At 38.1% G+C, this 15,336-nt stretch overlaps 1 protein-coding gene across 2 annotated transcripts in view; it reads right to left on the bottom strand.

The window, feature by feature from the left end:
* DEUP1 (deuterosome assembly protein 1) overlaps positions 1–15,336 on the bottom strand; it is a 107,160-nt gene that overhangs the window by 60,279 nt on the left and 31,545 nt on the right. For both annotated transcript variants that reach the window (XM_043876839.1, XM_043876847.1), the window contains exons 6-8: positions 10,262–10,375; positions 8,071–8,313; positions 734–879 (exon numbers count right to left, since the gene is read on the bottom strand). In XM_043876839.1, the coding sequence (XP_043732774.1) occupies positions 734–879; positions 8,071–8,313; positions 10,262–10,375 (503 nt within the window). The remainder of the gene's footprint in view (positions 1–733; positions 880–8,070; positions 8,314–10,261; positions 10,376–15,336) is intronic.

Raw genomic sequence — 15,336 nt, 5'->3', positions numbered from 1 at the left:
CCCTTCAGACGTGAGAAGGACTCAAGGTCTACTCAGAACCAGAACAGCAGGGAAGAGTTAGAACAGTCTTATTCACAAACATAAACATTTAATAATCCTCAGCAGTGCCATTTCCTTTGTGGTTATACAGTACACAATTCCTGACTTTAAAAGAGGAAAAAACATCTGCCCCAACAAAACTCTTAATGGAACTGACAAGGTGATGAGTTTGGAGGCCAAAATAAATAAAACATTTATGAGTGAAAAGTTGAGGCTTAAGGCCATCAACATAAAAACATTTGAAAAACGTAGTAAATTTTATTTATAAACACTGATAATTAAATATAAGCTCTATACTATTGTTCATACAATATTCTGAAGAATAAAAGTTCTAAGAAAGTCTTTGACTTCATAAGTATCCATAATATCAGAACATGCTATAATTTTCCAGGTAAGTAAAAACATTGATTTTGAAGATAAAATAATCAATAGCTTTATTTTTAATATCTAATATTACCTAATAATTAATAGTATTAATAATTAATACCTAATATTACCTAATAATTACCTAATACCTAATAATTAATAATTTTGAAGATAAAATAATCACTAACTTTATTTTTAATATCTAATATTACCTAATAATTAATACAAAACAGACTTTAAATTCTAATGCCAAACATAAAACTCTTAAAAATATTTAAGCATCATGTTTTGAACAGTTCTTCTCAGGTTGCTGAGTATAAAAATATACCTTTTCTTATTTTCTTGAGTACTTTGGGACTCTCCTAGTTTTAACAGTTCTCTGTGCAACTGCAATCGTTCCATTTCTATAATTCTCAAGAGATCATCACGTGACTGTAACTCACTTTTCACTTCTGAGAGTCCTGCTTCCATGGCCTAAATAAAAATATCAAAAAATTTCAATGCTCACATTTGGATATCATGATGTATGCAATACATTTTAAAATATTTAATATCTATGAAGCATCCTAATTTCAAATGATCTGATACCTAGTCCTTTGCTGGCTCAGTCTTACAGAATTTCATGCATTTATTCAACAAATATTTACTGAGCTCTTAACTGTGCTCAGCGCTGAGGATACAGGCACAGGATCTGTCCTCATGAGCTCACAGTCTAGTGACAAAGAATCACCCACATACAGCCATGCTATATGAAAGGGGGAAACATAAAAGCATGAGTACCAATGCATAAAATTTGGATTAATGCAAATAACTGTGAATGGCCAAGAAAAACCTAATTTCAAAGCTGGTCAACAAAGTGAATTATAAACTGTGGTCTACGGCTCCATTATTGCCCAATAGTAGCCCTACTTTAGCTGGTAAATAGAAACACCAGCAATGCTGTGAGCCCCGTGTTTAATTTGGATAATAACAGAGGCTTGAGCAAGTTTAGAAGCTGTTGGGAAGGATCCAGCTGGGAGAGAAGGGTTAATACTGACGGTGTCACGGTCCTGAGAAGGTGGGCGAGGTGGGTCCCAAAGCACAAGTGAAAGAACTGCCTAGAGGGGGAGAGCCCCGCTGCCCTCTCAACAGGAAGGAAGGAAGGAAGACAGAATGGGGACGCACGGACGCATCTGGAAGGCGGGGTAGGAGAGGGGCTATCTGTTGGCTTGTATTGTCCTTGTGAAGGACAAAGGCAATGCTAGTGGAAGGAGAGGTGGAGGTGGGGCTTGGGAAGGGAATTTCTGACAGTGGGGAAGGTTTGAGATGGCCTGCAGTCATCAAATCCATTGCCATTTTAACAGATGAGTAAATTGAGGGCCAGGCTTGGCCCAAAGTTACACAGCTCATAAGTGGCAGATTCTGCAATGGAAAAATCCAAATCTTTTGTCTACTAGTCCACTTAGAACATTTAAGACTCAAAAATAATTGTTTCATGAAAAATAAGTAAAAGAGGCCTGTAGCTTATTGGTAAAGATGGGGGCAGGGCTGTTCTTAGGGCACTGCTAATAAAGACCATAAAAACACTATTGATATTTTCAGAAAGTCATTTGTTTAATAATTCTTTATACATCAATAACAGATTCATTCAAATATAATCCATATACCATAATATTCACCCACTTAAAGTGTACAGTTCAGTGGATTTGAGCATATTCACAAAGTTGTGCAAGTATCACACAATTTAATTCCAGAGTATTTTTATCACAAACCCATCAGCCACCATGCCTCATTTTCCCTTCCTTCCCACCCCCGGCAACCACCAGTGTATGTTTTGTCTCTATGGAATTACCTATTCTGTACAATTCAGACAAATAGAATCATACACTGTGCGGCCTTTTTGTGACTGGTTTCTTTCTCTTGATATGATGCTTTCAAGGCTCACCCATCTTGCAGCAGGTATCAGTAAGTACTTCATTCCTGTTTATTGGCTAATAATACTTAACTGTATAGATATACCATTTTGTTTACTCATCAGTTGATAAGTCATTTGGATATTTCATCTTTTTAGCTATTATGAATAATGCTGTTATGAAAATCACATGTAAGTTTTCATGTGGATATATGTTTCCTTATTAATTCTTATCCAAAATTTCACAGCTTAGAATTATAATTGTGTAGACAGTATAGGACATATGAGGTCCCAGGTAAACATTTTTTTAACCAAAGTCTTAAATATATTGTTTTCTAGGAGACCTAGAGATATTCCTAGCCCCAGATATTCCTAGCTGATTTCGAAATAAATAGGAAAATATGTTCAAATAGATGATTTAATAAAGTTCCTGTCTCAAACAGTGCAGATTTTTCAGATGAGATTACAAATCCAAAATAAACAAAAGAAATATGAAACAAGAGATTAGCAAATAGACAAATAAACTTGACGTGAATGTCAGGCATTACTTTACTCAATTGAAGAAGGTATTCTCTGGGCTCCCTGCATTGCAGATTTGCCACCAGGGAGCAATGGAACGTGAAACTGCATGTAGAGGAGTGTGCCTGCCTTCCTTGGGGAAGAGGGGTCACAAGAGGGCTCTAACTCCAGACCGGCGAAATGTAGTATCACCATGGGTGAGAACTGACAAAAATTCTGTAAAATCTGAAAATAATGGAGTCTATTTATGTACTGTCATTAGACAATAATACCTAAAAGCGTGACATTTGGAGATATCATTAAGGGATAAAAGGCTTATCTGTGATCCAGCTACACAGATAAGAGAAGTTAAAACTGAAACTTACAATAAATAATGATTTGACACATTTTTCTAACATGTAGGAATAGGTGAAAGCTTTTAATTGACAGCATTATGTAAATTTACTATAGAGTATAAGAAAAGAAGCTTTACTGATAATTGATAGATCGAGTTGTTTTTTTGACTTATGTAATATCCCTTTGAATTCAAAGTCAATAGTACTGGGTTGACACAGAATTGGGGATTTAACTTAGATGTAGTTTAAAATTAGCATGCTTTTGTATAAAAAGTCAAATCAATTATTTGCCAATGTGGATGCAAATATTCAGGAAAATGATTCTTTGGTACTTGATTCAGTTATTGGAACACTGTCAAGTTTATTTGGAACAACTTGTGTGTGTATGCAAGTCTAAAATTTTAACTGTAAATTTTATAAAATCTAAATACAGATCAGGTACTTCCAGTGATACTTAATATACAAATTGAGATGTGCTGCAAGTGTAACATATACACTGGATTTTAAAGGCTAAATATGAAAAGAAATGTAAAATATCTCATTAATAATTTTCTGACATTGATTGGATGTCAAAATGATAACACTTTGGATATGTGTTGTGCTGAATAAAATATATTACTATTATATATTAATTTTACCCATTTCTTATGATGTTTTTTTAATGTGGCTACTGGTAAAAGTTTAAATTACATTTGTGTATTATATTTCTAAGGACTGTGTGGCTCTAGTACCTTAATGACACAATAATGAGCAAACAAATAAGGTCATATTTTTTGGCATAGATATTATAAAAATTCAGAACAATTTATTTCTGTCACTGACTACCAATGGGAAATATTGCACACTTTCAAAATGTGAGTGTAGCGCAGCACAGAAAATAAATATATATAATGGAATAGATGTGTCTGCTGACACATTTCAAGGTTGTAGAAAGACAAGTGAGAAGATGTGATTCTGTGAAAATTCAGATGCAGCTGGCATTAAAGTATGTTGTAAATGAAACAATTTTACATACAATAAGTGACAGTAATTCAGACTGAAATGGTTCTCTTTTTAAATGTATGTGCAAGATGTGGAGTACTAACATATGACAGTTTTGCAAAAACAGACAAGAAACTTCTTTCTAAAAACACTCACTGGTTATAGTGATTATTCACCTCTAATTATTCCCATTTGGTAAAACGTAATTTTTGTAAAACAAGTTTCAGGCCCATCTGTTTAGTTATAAAATTTTTAGACATCTTGAAGTTTTTGAAGCAAATTATTTGTCAAAAGTCTTTTCATTAGAACTATAACACTTTCTGGTGTGTGAAATTTAATCCAGAATAGTCTGAATTGCTTTTTTTAAATAAGTGAATCCTCTGTAAAGTATAAAATGGAGATGTTTAAATTTACTAATGCTCCTAGATCCAAGGATATATAGTTTTTACACTAACAAAAATCTGTAAAACTAATTTTGGTACACTTTCTCATAGAAATTGGTGGATTATGAATAAATAAATTCCAGTCACAGTAAAATTTATCATTAACTCTGGAAAACATCACATGTACAGTTAGAGAATTACTGGTGAAGTCTATGAGAAAAATAACATTTCAAAATTTAAAACAAGGTCTCTCAGCCTGAGCAAAATTTACATTTGGTCTGCACAATTCTTCATTGTGGGGTTTGTCTTGAGCATTGTGAGACTGTTAGCTGATCAGCAGCAAGCCAGACCTGTACCCACCAAATGCCAATAACACCCCTCTTCTCTGCAGTGATGACCAAAAACACATGCAAGCTCTGCTGAGTGCCGCTGGGCAAGAAAAACCAGCTCGCAGAGAGTCACTGATTTACAGGAGCATCAGCTCCCGGGTGGCTCATGGCGGAGATGGTTAGGAATCTGCCCGCAGTGCAGGAGACCTGGGTTCGATCCCTAGGTCAGGAAGATCCCCTGGAGAAGGGAATGGCAACCCACTCCGGCATTCTTGCCTGGAGAATCCCATGGACAGAGGAGCCTGGCAGGCTACAGTCCATGGGATCTCAAAGAGGCAGACACGACTGAGCGACCAACACTTCACTTTCAGAACAATTAGGCAATTAAGATAGTTATATTTATAAACTTCAGTATAAATATCAATCAAATATTTTATAATTATATTGACTTCTGTAAGTAGCTGCATTTTTATTTTTTTGGTATATATTTAGGAATGTTAATAAGTTAAGTACATTAATAAATGTCTATAAGCAAAAGTCAAAGTGGGTGACATGGACTTTCATTTTTTAAAAAATTTTATTATTGGAATATAATTGCTTTACAATGCTGTTAGTTTCTGCTGTATAACAGTGTGAATCAGCTACAGGTATACATAGAGCCCCTCCCTCTGAGCCTCTCTCCCACCCAGCCCTCATCCCACCCGCCCAGATCATCACAGCACTGAGCTGAGCTCCCTGTGCTACCCAGCAGCTTCCCGCCGTCCATCCATCTTACACGTGGTGCTGCATATATGGCAGCGCTCCTCTCCCGGTCTGTCCCATCCTCCCTTTCCCCTGTAGGGTCCAGGAATTCGTTCTCTGCATGTGTCTCTATTCCTGCTAACGTGGGCCTTCCTCAGCCCAGACAACCTACAGAGCCTTCTCAGGAGGACAGGTAAGCCCCCGACTCCAACCCTGCAAGTCTGTAAAGATCTTGGGTGAAGGATGAGTCATATCATGGGTTAGAAGGGTTAATCAATATGGCAATCATGCTAAAGGATGGACACCATGGCCTTGGCCATCGGGAGGTTCACGTCCTCTACCTCCCAGTGATGCATTCACTCTCAGGCTGCACTTTCTCACTTGTCCACAGGAGCCCGAGTGTGACAGGGTGAGCAACACAGGCTCGCGTTGCTCACACAGAGAGCAGGGGTTGTGATCTGGACCGGGAATGTTAATTTATTAATGCTTCTCAATGCACACACTTCCTCCATTTGCAGCCTTCTTTCTTTTAACAAGATTCTCCAGTGTACTTCTTGGAAAAGTATAAAAGATGAAGTTCTGAGAAGGAGAAAAGTGGGGTTGATAAAGGAAAGCCTTATAGAGAAAGTCAGTCACGCTGCCATGAAAGGGGAATAGAACCTCTTCCTAGAATACTGGGCAAGAATAGAGATTTCTATTCCACATGTGAGCCAAGAACCAAAAGCTGAACCTCTGTCTATGAAAGACAATGTTCTTGGTCCGTAATAAGTCCAAACAGAACTCTTTGGGGGGAGATTAAAAGGAATTAATGTTCTTGAAGAATCAGGACCTCACTAAAAGGTAGAACCAATCTTCATAACTAGAGCTGCGGAAGAAATATGTTTCAGGCAAATCAACGAAAACAGAACAAAATAGGTTGGAGCAGAAAACAGATTCCTAGGGACCAGAGCCAAAAAGACCTCAAGAAAGGACAAAGAGAAGTCCTCAGTCTGAGCAGGATAACCTGAAACAAGGGGAGAATATTCAGGTAATACCCAGAAAAACAATTTCATTTACTGACTGTGACCCTGCTGCAGGATTCAACCACTACAAAGACAGCTACAAAGATGTAAATATAAGTTGCCTTTGACGCAGGGCCAGAGGCGTGACCGGTGGCTCCTATCCCGGGAGATGAAGGGGAAGCAGGCCCCGAGGGGAAGGGAAGCCCGTGAGAAACCCAGCTCCGCCAGCACTGCGGGGCTGAGCCCTAGAGCACAAGAGGAGGTGCTCGTCTCATTCACCTTCTAGAAGCCAGAGAAAACAGCATCAAAGTCTTTTCTGTTTCTAGAAACTGCATGAGGTCCTCAGCATTGAGTATTTGTGGTTTAGCTTGGCTTGTTTGTTTACATCTGCTTTCTCCTGTGCATTTGAATAACAGCCCCTCCTCCAATGGAGCTGGAGTTTGGAGTGGGGAGCTGTACTTCTCTGAGAAGTGCCGCAGGGCAGGAGAAGCCGGCAGTCTGTGTTCTGACCCCTTGCCAGCCTGGGGACGGGGGACCCAGACGGTGGATGTAGAGAAAGAAGGGCAAGGATGAGGCCCACGTGTCATCTCACAGACAGCGCAGCAGGAGGAGGGAGGCAGTCGACCCAACACTGAGAAATGGCCCTGGAAGAAGGGCCTGAGGCGGAATACCTTAGAGACACACTCAGGAGGTGACCTGGAGCCCTGATCTCCAGCTGGGGAGGAAGAGAGTGGGACTCAGAAGTGGGCTGACACAGAGGAATCGGTAGAAAGAGGCTGAAGGTTTGCAGGGGGGAGGTCTGATGGAGAATGCGAGAGAAAACCACTGAATGTGTCAAGTAACTGGGACAGCCATGAATATGAAGTACACACTTCGGCAAGAAGTTGGTCATGACCAGTTTTAACGAATGCTACATAACCTTCTTAGTGGTTCCAAGAGAGAGACAAAAAAAAAAGTTTGAGTTAAAAAAATTAATCCTTGGAAAAACCACTGATCATATCTATTAACATGGAGTCACCTCAAAAAACAAAACTCTGGGCTACTATTTGGTAAACCATTATGATAAACCTAACAGTGATAAATCACAGGGAGTGATCCACATGCCTTTCATCGAGGTGATTAGAGGGTCAAACCCTCAATGGTTTCCTGAGAGTCAGAGGCACAGGGTCAGAGAATGAACGTGGGTTCAGAGGCTGTGGACTGGCTAAAGAGCCACGGTGTTTAGGAACAGAGGTCTGTGAGAGACCAGTGTCCTATTGCGCTGGTAATTACTACTGCATTGCTGAAGGTCCCAAGAGCACCTCGCGGGGGACAGTAGGCACAGGATCACTAAATTCACTCAAGTAAGAATTACTTATCAAGAGGAAGTGTGAACTGAATTTACATGTGTAATAAAAAAAATTAGCTTTCTAATCCATATACCTGTTGAGTCATCATTTGTATAACTCAAGGGCAGTATCAGTTGAAAAATAAATAAATCTTTACCTGGCACTGTCTTTGGTACATTTTCAGTTCTTGTAAGAGCTTCTGATTTTCATCTTGTAACTTATTCCTGCTTAATGCTATTTCACTCACAGCTGATTTTAACTTTTCAATAACGAATTCATCTCTTTCACTGGCTTCACAAGTGGAATCTGGTTCACATATCAACCGAGGAATTTCAGGGCTGCTGTCTTCTATGTCCTGTTTTTTACCGTTTGGCTGAGTTTGGTAACTTTGTGCCTGTTTCTGAGAAATTTGAAAACTGTGTCAGTGAAGTGGGGAATGTCTAAGCTTATATATAAAGTTCAAGAGTGACTGAAAAAATTAGGAAAAAATCTTTAAATATATTATTAGATAATGAAGCTCTGTCCTTCATAATTCAGCCTAGTATTTATTCTAAAACCTCAATTTTAGATGGCATAAAGAGAAGTCATATTTCTATAATCTCAGAGCAAAGATGCAGAGGGCTTTGGGTAGGAAATTCTTATTCAGCAAAAAATAAAATATAGAAGATATGAAAAAGAGGAAAAACATATGGGTTTAATTACACAATAGTTGAAAATGTCTCTATGACCCAAAATAAACAAATCTGGATTGTAAAAAAAGTTGTCAACACATATAACACGTGTAATTCCCAAAGTACAAAAACTTCTACACATCATAAGAAAGGGCAAATAGCACAAAAGAAAAGTGGGCAAAGTCTGTACACAGGCAATTCACAGAACAGGAAATGAAAAAAGCTAAGAAACACATGAAGAGATGCTCAACCTTACAAGCAGTCAGAGAAACATAAAGCAAATCAAGCCAACATTACTATCAGTTTCTCAAGTTGGTAAAAATCAAAAGACTGATATTCCATGTTGACAAGACAGGAGTGGTCTTTGTTCATGAACTGTAAATTGCTATCATTTTTTTTAGAAAATAACCTGCTAATATTGATTAGAAATATGAATGAACATACCCTTTGGCTCAACAAACATTTCTAAGATTTTTATTTAACAAAATGAGAGTATTGGTATTTAAAGATGTTTATACAAGGACATTTGTTACACTACTGTGTAACAGCAGAAAACTGGAAACAACCTGAGTGTTCATTAATAAAGAAATGTTTGAAAGAATTATGGTATATCTACTATATACTATGGTGTATATGATATATATATATACACACACACACATATAATAAATACTCTGAAATATAATTAAGCAGCGACTCAAAAGGCTATCCACAGCTTATTAAGTAAAAAAGCAAAATTTAAAAAAGAAACATATAATTTCATCCAAACAGATTTTCATATGTGTACAAACAAAAGAAAAATTATGTGAAGATAAATACCTAATTGTTTACCTTATTGGTATTAAATGGATAAGAATGGAGTAGAGGATGAGGTTAGCAATTTTGTCAGATTATTTTGTGCTGTTCAGGGAACACGTATAACATATTCAAGTAACTTAAAGAAAGAATGAAAAAGCAGCATATACGAAACAAACAAAACAGCATCTTACTGGCGTGAATGAACTTTCCAACTCCCTAGGCAAGCTTCCAGCTGGTTACCACCTGCACCAGCCCCCAGGCCCGCCTCCCACACACCCTCCACCCAGCCAGCCCAGTTCCCATTCAGCGAACTCACCTTCTGCTCTCTTGCCTCAGGACTTTGCTCTTTCCACTACCCTGAATACATTCTCTCCTGTCTCAAAATACCTCCCTTCTTCCCTTCTTCAAGGCCCACGCCGCGTTCCACTCCTGCTGGAGGACGTGTCCTGACTATCTCAGTTCAAATTTTTCTCTTATTCCTGTGACCTCGAAAAGGATTTGAATCCTTTCCATTCACTTGTCATTAATTATCTGTCGACCTGTACCTGTATTATCTCTGTGTCTAGACTGTAAAGTTCTAGGGGGCAGGGACCAAGCCTTCTTAAACGTAAACGACTTGTCATATGCACACAAAAACATGCTATTTAATGACACAATAACAATGGAGACTTTTAATAGCACCACCTTCTGGGACATATAAAGTCATTAACGATATTTCATGCACTTGTAACTCTACCTAGTGTTGGACCTACTCTGGTTATTTTCCGTTGCTTGGCATTTCTATCTGTAGAAAGATTACATGCTGAGTGGTAAAGAGAGTAATAGTGTTTAACCTCTAATTTATTCTAATTTAGTATTAGACAGTATTAGAAAACGTACCTGAAATTGATTACACTTCTCAGATAATATTTTTTGTTGAGCATCTAAAGAAACCAGATGAGTCTGATACAGTATCTCTTGTTTGTCCCATTCTCTTGATTTTGCTCTAAATTCCTTTAATAGAGAGAGAAATAGAAGCTAAAAAAAATGATTCATTTTAAAGCACAATAAATAAGACCTTTCATTTGCACCTTTGTTCTGAGAAAAAAGTATGAAACTTAATCTGCATTTTTTTTAAGAAATAAGGATTTTGTTAAAAATGTTTTTCTTGTAACAAATACTGATTATTAATAATGGAGTTTTAAACAACTCTTTGCATCAACCAGTACTTCCTTTTTATTTCCTAAGCGGACACCAGAAGTTTTTTTTCCTTCTTTATACTCAGTCACCAAACCTGCTACCTTGTCTGTGAGGGGTGGGGCTTGGGCTAATTTAGTGACTTTGTCCCCTGTGGCTTTCAGGGGAAGCCAAGAGCAATCCGTTCTCAAGAATGGAGCCGCTATCTCAGGCCTCCCTTAGGCAGAACCAACTGGGCTGAGCTGAAAGAAGGGGCGCTCAGTTCTTCACGCTTTTGCTCAAGTTGTGTCTTCATGGAGAATGATTATCTGTTCACAGATTTACAAGACAAAAGGATGTGGCTTTGGGGACCCTGAAGAAAACTTCAGGGCTTCAGGCTTCCCTGGTGGCTCAGCTGGTAAAGAATCTGCCTGCAATGTGGGAGACGTGGGTTCAGTCCTTGGGTTGGGAGGATCCCCTGGAGAAGGGAACAGCTACCCACTCCAGGATTCCTGTCTGGAGAATTCCATGGACTGTATAGTCCATGGGGTTGCAAAGAGTCAGACATGACTGAGCAACTTCCACTTTTTCTATTTTGCCTGGGGCTGGCCGTTATATCTTCTCTTTCTGTCCAGGCTGTAAACAACTTAAGACTAAGTACTACAGATTTCATTACTTTCGTATTGCTTCATTTCTTGAATGTACAAAGAAAAGCCCAGTACTAGTATTTCCAGATATGTAAGCAGTTCTCACTAAATTTTGCAAAGAAAATAACACGGTTGGAAATAAACTCTATAGCTACTGAGTCCATATGAGATATTACTGAATGTAGATACATGGCATGAACATATTTGATGTTTCCAATCATCAATTCAGCAGTATTAAGCATCTAGTGTCCAGCAGGTACTGTGGAAAGAGGAGGATTTAAAAATAATACATGCTTAAAAGAAACAAATTTTTCAAAGGAAAAAAAACAAGGACTGAGGGCTTCGCAGGTGACTCAGTGGTAGAGAATCTGCCTGCCGATGCAGGAGACCCCGGAGGTGTGGGTTTGATGCCTGGGTCTGGAAGATTCCCTGGAGGAGGGTGCTGGCAACCTACTCCAGTATTCTTGCCTAGAGAATCCCATGGACAGAGAAGCCTGGCGGGCTACAGTCCACGGGGTCACAAAGAGTCAGACACGACTGAGCACACATGCATATAATAAAGTAGGGAAATGTACATGTAAACAAATGATTTTACAGTATTAGTACAATATAACAGTGCCACGTAAAAGTCATACAGATGATGCCATGATTGTCTTAGCCATCTCCAATAATACATCAAATTGGAAAAAAGTTCATTTGAACTATTTTGAGAGATTGGTGGTGTTTCAAAGATGGCTGAAATGACTGGATTGGCTATCCAGGAAAATAAATATACTAATTTAGAGAATGAAAGCTATATCGTGTTTAAAATGAGAATATGCATTTCACGTTTTCTACAGAGTAATGATTTTAAAGAATTTGGGGGGAAATCTTCATTTTATAAATCCACAAGCTCCCAAATAATCAGTGAGGGAAGACTTCACTACTAAAGTAGTAGGCTTTTATAGTAATTAAAAGTGACCTGAAATTGAGTGATGGTAATAAAGTTGGAGAAATACAGATAGATCCTGTTTTAAATGTATAATAATACCCTGATACATAGACTATATTTATTAAATTAAATGGAGACAGTTCATTTAAAGTAACTGACTTTGATTCTGACATTTGACAGTTTTAAACAAGGTACATGAAAACAGGGTCTTCAGAAATAGTGACAAATTTATAAAACTAGGCTCTAATAAAAAAAATAGGTTAAATTTTCAAATCAATACAAGGTGCATTATAAAAAATGCTTAATTTAGGAAGGAGTTTTTAGAGTCTGAATTAAAATGTGGCTAAGGTTGACTTGCACAGTTCACATCTTGCAATAATATGATATGAACTGTGCAATACTACTAATACTTATAGATATAAATGCAATAATACTAATATACACACCCAACAACCTCAATCTTGAAAATAAACATTTCCCAGCATGCTATAAGAGAAGGCAGGAACATTGGTCTCTCCCTTAAAAATTCTACAACAGGTAGAAATGAGGCCAAGAATCAGGCCAAACAAGGCTACAAATGTGTGTCATGAACTTGGCAGCTGGTACTTATAATAGTCCTGGCTTTCTTGGTCTTAGATGTATTGGTTTCAAGTGCACACTATCCAGTCGTTATGGGGCCATGCAGAGACTGAGAAAGAGACTGTAAGAATTTTGTAGAGACTGGAGATATCAGCCGAGGGTCCAGTTCTGGCACGTCTGTACACTTGTCTAACCCTTCAGATTAAGTTCTCCATGGATAGAAACCTTTTCTGGGTCTTTAAGGTTGAGAGTGGATCAGAGGCATTAAAATCAGTTTATAGCAGAAGTTATATTGTTAAATATATATTTTAATCCCTCTACTAAATCTTGAGAGGCAGAAGGAACATTTCTTTAGTGACTACTATAGGTCAGGGACTCTATGAACCTTCATTTGTAAGATAGTTTTAACTTTTTCTTATGAAAATTTTCATACTTATATAAAAGCAGAGAGCAAAACAAGCTCCCATGTACCCTACACCCAGATTAACTCCTGTCAAGTCAGTCCATCTGTATCTCATCTCTACCTTTTTCACTCGAGTATTTTAAGGCAACTTTCAGGCCTCATGTGTTTTTACCGCAGATGCTTCAGAGAGCATCTAAACACACATACACACACGTTTTCCTCTTCCATAACCACAACGTCACTTGTAAGACAATCTTAACCCCCATTTATTGGTGAAAAATGTAATCTCCGTGAGGTCATCAGCTTGTCCAAAGGTCACAGGGCAAATAAGCGAGACAGTCAGGCCCTATTTTAAGCTGTAAACTGTCAAGTTCTTTCACTGGAGCAAGCTGTTTCCCACTGTTCAATCACTGTATCAGTGTATAAATGTTTGTCCCAAAGGAGAAACATGCTTAGATGTAGGCTAAAACTGGAACAGTCCATCTCCTACACATTAATTTTTCAGCTGCCTCTAAACAAAGACAGGTACATGAAGTGTTTCCTTTATGATATAGATGAAACTGTATTTACATATTATGCTTAAAAATTGTGTATAAATACAAATATATCACATATTTGCTACTAATTTCCACTATAATTTCATGAGGTACATTTTACATATTTAGATCTCTAAATGTAAAGTGTGCACAAAGTACTTGATACTAATTTAAGGCTTTTTCTTTGAACAATTTATATGAATGTAGTTCTCCCACTAATCCCCATGAGAAGTCAATCAAATGAAGAGTCAGTGATTTAACTGCATTTTCAGTGAAAGCCCATGTATATTATATCACAATCTTTGAGCATTTTCTGTGAGACCAGAATATTCTAAAAATAAGTCTAGTTACACCATTGCAAGAGGCAGGAAGTTATACAAAGTGCATTTTCCTAGAGGGTCATCCTTACTTAGTGGTAGTAATTTTATATTTTTTAAAATGTATGTTTCTTATGCAGTACAGTATAAAATTTACTGGAATTTAAAAACTAAAGCCAAACACTTCCAACAAAATTCTTGAAATAGGCTGGTTTTAGGGCTGTAGTTTGAGTGTTTTGTTTTGTTTTTTTTTTCCTGCTCTGAAAAATATTTTGGAGGAAAATTTTGAGAAGGGCTGTTAACTGAAGAGTTACATGACAAAGATGAAGAAGTATAAAACAGGACAATGACAGTTAGGAGGAAGACAGAGGTAAGAGGCATTAGACAGAAAGGGGCAAAGCTGGGCTGGAATAGGAGTAGTAAGAAAGGAAAACATCAAAGGTTCCTAAGAGGTTTCTACCTGGCTGATTGGGACGCACAGTGAGGGAAGTCAAAGTCACTCAGTCATGTCCAACTCTGCGAGCCCATGGAATTCTCCAGGCCAGGAGTGGGTCCAATACTGGGGTGGGTCGCTTTTCCCTTCTGCAGGGGATCTTCCTAACCCAGGGACTGAACCCAGGTATTCTGCATTGCAGGTGGATTCTTTACCATCTGAGCCACTAGGGTGGCCAAGAATACTGGAGTGGGTAGCCTCTCCCTCACCCAGTGGATCTTCCTGACCCAGAAATGAACCGGGGTCTCCTGCACTGCAAGCAGACTCTTTGCCAGCTAAGCTATCAGGGACATAGAGAGCCATTAACTATGAACAAAGCAAAAGAAACTGAAATCATTGGCTGGCTGTGGGGAGAAACTATTGTTTAGGGCTTGAGAACAGTGGGAAAACAAAAAAACTCTGAGTGGGATAACATGATAGGGGTCAATTTGAGGTCAATTAGAAAACAATAATTGAGCCACAGTGGGAATTTAGCTAAGGTTAGAAAAGGAACTCACAGCAGACTATCTGCTGTTTCATGGCCAGTAGCAGGAGTGCACAAGGGCACAGGGAAGAAAAATCGCTTATTTTTTCCAAGGTTGGAAAGTTAAGAGGATTGAAATAAGTGTTTCTATGACATGTTTAACCTTTTTAGCAACTGAGATTTTAGGAGTTCTGGGTGACACAGGGTCGTTATATTGGAGTGAAACTACCTTTAAAGAAAAGATCCTGAAACTTCAAGTTCTGTTCTGAAAATTGCTATGAGGCTTCATTAAGACTTAAGTACCTAATAGTTAAACAGCCATTAAAAGATTTATTAGACACTCTCTTTAACTGACCCCAGGGATGTCCTTCAATTTCACTCAACATCTGCAGTTTCTTTGAACATTTTTTTGCTCTCCAAAATGCTGATA

Source organism: Cervus elaphus, chromosome 2, assembly GCF_910594005.1.
Source record: "Cervus elaphus chromosome 2, mCerEla1.1, whole genome shotgun sequence".
NCBI classification, from domain to species: domain Eukaryota; kingdom Metazoa; phylum Chordata; class Mammalia; order Artiodactyla; family Cervidae; genus Cervus; species Cervus elaphus.
Note: the sequence above shows the minus strand (reverse complement) of the source record. Positions and strands in the feature narration are given on the sequence as shown.